Source organism: Miscanthus floridulus, unplaced genomic scaffold (assembly GCF_019320115.1).
Source record: "Miscanthus floridulus cultivar M001 unplaced genomic scaffold, ASM1932011v1 os_995_2, whole genome shotgun sequence".
In the NCBI taxonomy this organism is placed as follows: Eukaryota; Viridiplantae; Streptophyta; class Magnoliopsida; order Poales; family Poaceae; genus Miscanthus; species Miscanthus floridulus.
The window spans coordinates 4,376-10,304 of NW_027098567.1; the positions used below are offsets into that span (position 1 = coordinate 4,376).

Below are 5,929 nucleotides of genomic sequence, written 5' to 3' on the forward strand. Positions count from 1 at the left end.
TTTTCATTTGAGAAAGTTTGAAAAATATCCGGATAATATCCGTTTTAATAATCCGGATATATCCGATAATTATCCGGATTATCCGATATCCGCCGGATATCGATGATATTACATCCGTATTTGATATCCGCCTAAGATATCCGTTTTATTATCCGTATCCGAAAAAAATTACGGATATCCGAGTAACTATCCAGATAAGTGTTCATATTTGTTCGGTCGAACGAACGGTCGAATAAATATCCGTACCGTTTTCATCCATAGGTGTGCGGCATCTGGGGACTAGGCCACCACGCGACAGCGTCCGGGGACCAGGCCACAGCACTTGCTGAGGCTCCACGCGACGGCGGTGAGGCACGCGTGATGTAGGGCAGCACGGCAAGGATCTCCGTGTGGTCGGCGGGTTCTTGGACACACTGTGAGTGGCCGTGGGGTCATCGTCATCCCCAGTGGCCAGCTATCTACATGGTTGCACAGGGATTTGCTGGTGCCAGGGACAGGGAGCACCTCGCTAGCGCCAGGGACAGCCTCCTCTCTCCGTTTCAAACCGCATACACCGGCAAACCAACACATCTAACCCATAAGCATACGGTTTGGTTTAGGAAACTGCCCAAACCTGTACTAAACTGCCATTGAACACGCCGAAATACAATAATCAGGCATACCAGTTCAGGGAACCCTTTTTGTCGGGTCCTTCCTATTCTAGCAGCCTCTTCAGGACTCTTTGCTAGCTTTATTTCTTGAACAATGTCTCTTGCTTGAGGATTGTCAACACCAACAAACTTATGAGCCTGAAAGAAAAAGAGTTATGAGCTTATAGACAGTCTGATTAATGATGTTACACGGTTATAAAGAAAATGGAACACATGTTGGCACATTATGATAGAATCCCTATCCATAGCAACGCTGAATTTCACAAATGTAGCAGCCATGAACAGAAGACAAACCTGGTAATAGTGTTCCACTGTTGGCCATGTGAAATAATCTCCATTTTCATCAGGCATGTGAATTGGATGAGGAGAAAAGTTTGAGAAAGCCCCAAAAATATCCCATGTCTTGTAAAAGGAAATAATATTTGCTTCATATGGAGATACTTCTGGATCAACGGAAGGTATTTCTTCCACGGATGGTATAATAGGTGAAAGATCAGGAATGGTTTCGATGAATCCACTCATGAGCATGTCCCTGTCAATCTGCACATTTATACCCCACAGTTTTCAGTCAAAAAGGTCTGCACATTTATAGGGAGAAAAAATATGTAACAGTTATGAACTAGTGGGAAAAAAAGCATAAATATGCCCACAGCATTGCACAATATAACTTGAAGGAAACAGCAGTAGAACTGTAGAAGAGGTTACTAAACTGGACAGGAACATGAAGGTTGTTAAATTGTATTAAGAAAAACATGGGACACTGATACAAAACATAGATACAAAGGAACATAGCAAAATGAAATGCCTATTAGCAAGATTTCAATGTATCAATTATTTTAGTTTCGTTGATATGCATATAGGGTGTATCTGAAGTTGAAAAATGGTTGACCTGCTCGTACGAGACATCAATTAAATTTATCGCCTGAGTCATTTGATTCATCCCTAGTTCACCAACTGGTGCTGGTGCATTTGATCCCCCAATTATTTTCAGAGCCCAGAATGCACAGACCTGTCAAATGATGCAAGAGAATTAGGGAACACCTCACAACCAATTAGGGGGGGTGCCTTTCATATATATAGTCAAGTACAACTTGGAGTACAAGTAACATGATATACATGTGTTCTACGCATCTCTAATAGTGATTGTAAGTTCTGAGTTCATATAGAATTCTACTACATAACAAGCACATGATGACATGGAGGATCTCAAAAAAAAAAGTAAGACAACCAATAAATAATAAAAGTGAACTGAATGATGTTCATGACTCCTCTGACATTCACATGTGATAAATAGGATTCTGATTTCGGTCAAAGATGAGTCTCTTGTGGAGTTTGGCCAGAGCTCAGGGAAATATCCAATCTCCTTGCTCTAGAGCCAGCCAATGCATGAGTTGCTCTCTAGTGGTCTTGGGTCAAGTTTGACAAGTGGGAGAGAGATACACCATTTGATGTAAAAGGGTGTGTGTATGTGTGGCTGTATAGGATTTCTAAACCCACTCCTTTACTCTTCTTAATATAATGATACGCAGCTCTCCTACGTGTTCGAGAAAAAAATGTAGATGCCATGAGATGTAAACGAAAAGGAAGCTATATATTCTATCCATCCAAACATATATTGCTTGTCTAGTATTATGTTCATTCCACTAAGTTGCTACTTATGAACTATAAAGAAAATTAAAACCAGGATACAGCTAACTTAAATGCAGCAAATGAACACAAAAGATGTCATAGACGATCTTGCAAAAAAGGTTCACCTTATGGATAACACTCGCAGATATAGCAGAAGCAGCTAGTGTCCCACCACATTCCCATAATACAGCAAGATAACCATGATCATAACAATATGACATAACATTTCTTGGATTCAGCATGTCAAACTCTACTACTTCAACACCCTTCATAGCAAGCTTCTTTTGAAAATCTCGCCGAGCACCTCTCTGAGTTGCAACAATTGTATATGCATCGTTAACATTCCATAAATTTGCTTCCTCTGGAAGGTTAAGAGACTGTGACATCACTATACGCACTGGGACATGCCCCTTAACATGCCTTGCAGTTAATCGAGGATCTATAATACAACCAAAAGATATTAGTTTTGAACAAACACCATTAGCTACAGTTAATAGAATATTGCATTATGTTGTCGCACCGTCAAAACGCACTGTATTTCCACCAACAATAACAGCGTCACTTCTGCCACGCAATTCAGATACACGCCCTCTCGATGCTTTGCCACTTACCCAAGAAGCATGTCCACTACTTGCTGCTATTTTTCCTGCAAATTATTGAAAGTCAAAATCCTTTGAAGGTTATAAATCATGTGTGTATATTAATAATTACCCCCAACTAATATTAACAAACGGAATAACATATATCTCACCATCTGCAGTCATAGCATACTTCAGGATGGAGAAAGGGACATGAAAGGCAGCTCTGTAAAGCAATGGAGCATTTACAGTGAGGCATGACTTCAGAGCTTCCTACAGTCAACAACTTAAAAAGTTAACAAACTGGTAAAATTCAAGGACATATGGCATGTTTGTTTCAAGCCCAGGCAAGATTGCCTGGCTCACTGTGCATCCCCAGGCATCCAATTTCAGTCGCCTGGGAATCCATCTACTTGGGAGGGTAGGAAGCAAACAGGCAAATAGTGCATATATTCTTCCAACCTACTTATTAGAGTACCACACAAACCACACAAGAAAAAACTGGTGTTCTTAAAAAAAAAACCTATTATAGTTGCCAATAGTTATACTCTTAGTTCAGCATGTAAAATAGTCATGTTGTTTTTTTTCCTTGTTATATTAATGATATATGTCACATCCAAATTACTCAATACCTAGAGCAAATAAATCCAATGATCATGTCTTCATTGAACTTGAACTTCTAAACTAAAATATGACAAAATCAATAGATGTTTTCATTATTTTGTTCTCGTGCCATAGTAAACCTACAGACTTCATTTTTTCATGTCATTCCGCTAGTGCCAAATTTACAAGATCATAACTCTGAGTTCAGGAAGTCAGGTGACAGTAGGGATGAAAATGGCACGGATATTTTCCGACCGTATTCGAAACCGAATCCGTTTAGAGGGGTTGAGATCTGTCCGTATCCGAGTCCGAATATCCAACATCCAATACCGTATCCGTATCCGAATACTCAAATCGCATATTTATGATGTCGATATCTAATCGTATCCTATCCGACATAGTTGACACTATCCGTATTCGAATCCGAATCCGGACAGAAATATCAAAACAAATGTAATATCGGTGATATCCGTCCGTATCCGATCCGTTTTCATCCCTAGGTGTCAGGCATGATTAAAAAAATGCACAGTTGCAAAGATGCAAAAGGGTACCAACAATGTACACTAATAGAAATCAAACATTAAAAAAAAGTATAAGCAAAGAGTCACCTCAAACAGTTTACTCTGCAGATCCTCCCCCACAACATCAACTTGAATGCCTTCGCTTCGTAACGCCTGAATTGCCTTCCCTCTCAAGTGCTTCAAGGGATGTCTAAGACCCACCACAACTCTTGTAATTCCTACCTACTAAAATTATTAGCAAACTGCTTATATACATTGAGGACAACTCGTCAAGTCAATGCCAGTGTGTTAGATTAAGTGCATTGCAACAGGGTTCATATGGACAAATGCACAAGGACCAAATAAAACCTCACAACCATGTTTGGTGACAGAGATACTCCACAAGACAGATTGTTGATTAGGTGCTGGGACAAGAGCATACATCGTTGATTGTCCATTCATCTCCTGATGATTAATGATTAACAAAATGGTTTAAACCCCCGAAAGTCTCACTATGTATAGGACCCTGACCCAGGTGTTACAAGATTAGCCCAATTGGTTTCATGACATCTGAAAACTGAGGGAGTCTGAAGTGCATTTTAAATATCAAACTCGGAGAAACATATGGGAGCGAATATAGGAAAGGCAATACCGTAGAGCACCTGGACGAGGGATCCGACGGCTGTGTTGTCCCCAAAACAGTCCCCAGGCTCGAGGTTGAGGTATGCCGTGCCGCCACGCGCGTGCTCACCGGCCTCCTGTGCGGCGAGGAGCTCGGCGCAGGGCGTCCCCTGCGCGTAGAGAAACCCCTCGCCGACCACCCAGGAATCGGCACTGTCGATATTGAGCTGGGGCCGCGCGATGACGCACCCGAAGTTGGGGTGCGGGGAGGTGAGTCCCGCGGAGCGGTCGGCCACGTCGGCGGCACGGCGGAGGAGGAGGGCGTCGTTCGCGTGCGAGGAGTGAGATGCGGGCACGGAGGAGGCGGCAGCGGCACGTGCGGTGGTGACGCGGTGGCGCGTGTCGAGAAGGAGGTGGAGCAAGGATGGGGCCGCTCGCGCCGGAGCGGGCGCGGCGCCGCCGAGCAGCGGCTGAGGCGGCGGCATGTTCTACGGGAGTGTGGGTGCGGTGGGGTGGGGCTGGCCGGCTGGGAGCCTGGAAGTGGTGGCGTTTTGCTAGGCTGGAGCGGATGGGACTGTTACAGGGCAAAATATGTAAAAATATGTAGCGTAAACCATCTGCTACGAGAAAACATAGAAACTAATTTAGATAATGTACTCCCTCGTTCCAAATTAGATACTCACTCTGTTTTAAATTATAAGTTATTTTATTTTTTTATATTTATTTTACTATATATCTTAATATAATATTAAAACGATTTATAATTTAGAACAGAGAAAGTACATAGCAAAATAGATGTACCAAAAAGATCAAAGCAACTTATGATTTAGAACGAAGAGAGTATTTCGGTTGTTAAAAAATCTAAAATTTAACACATCCATAATTATATGTAAATATGTACTCACTACAAAAGTTAAGATGCAAACTTACTTTTAAAAAATTCATCATTCTCATATGAATTTTTTAAAGTGAGTTTGCAGCAAATAAGAACTCATCCCAACGAGGCCATACGTTGCCGGCGAGCAACCCAAACTCAGATCTCGTGCCATCTCTGGCCCTGCGTTTGGTTTGCCTACTGCTCACACTCTCCCATTTACATTCATATCTTGCTTATGTGGCAATTGCTTGTAGTGGTAACTAGCTAGAGCTTGTAGCAGGCCATGTTCGTTTCTCTTATAATCTTTACTTTTCAGTCGGAACAGTATTTTTCTCTCACAACAAATCAGCCGGAACAGTATTTTAGCTTATTTTTTCAGCGAAGCGAACGGGGCCGTAGTTGTTGTAGTGTAACTAGTTTAGTTACTTGTTTTTTTAAGCTTTAGTAGTTCTTGTTAGTTGTAATCTTTTG

General features: G+C 41.8%; 1 protein-coding gene across 1 annotated transcript; it reads right to left on the minus strand.

The window, feature by feature from the left end:
* Positions 1-231: 231 nt before the first annotated feature.
* On the minus strand, positions 232-5,129 carry LOC136535495 (riboflavin biosynthesis protein PYRR, chloroplastic-like). The gene is made up of 8 exons (XM_066527752.1): positions 4,623-5,129; positions 4,069-4,203; positions 3,031-3,130; positions 2,800-2,925; positions 2,405-2,718; positions 1,540-1,659; positions 945-1,190; positions 232-788 (listed from the first exon to the last, which is right to left on the minus strand). The coding sequence occupies exons 1-8, from the start codon at positions 5,064-5,066 to the stop codon at positions 540-542; spliced, it is 1,734 nt and encodes a 577-aa protein (XP_066383849.1). The 5' UTR covers positions 5,067-5,129; the 3' UTR covers positions 232-539.
* Positions 5,130-5,929: the final 800 nt, after the last annotated feature.

Coding starts and splice junctions, on each gene's coding strand:
- LOC136535495 (XM_066527752.1), bottom strand. CDS start 5,066: ATGCCGCCGCCTCAGCCGCTGCTCGGCGGCGCCGCGCCCGCTCCGGCG. Junction 1,660..2,404: donor CTGCGAGTGTTATCCATAAG/GTGAACCTTTTT, acceptor ATCATTTGACAG/GTCTGTGCATTCTGGGCTCT. Junction 789..944: donor CAGTGGAACACTATTACCAG/GTTTGTCTTCTG, acceptor TTTTTCTTTCAG/GCTCATAAGTTTGTTGGTGT.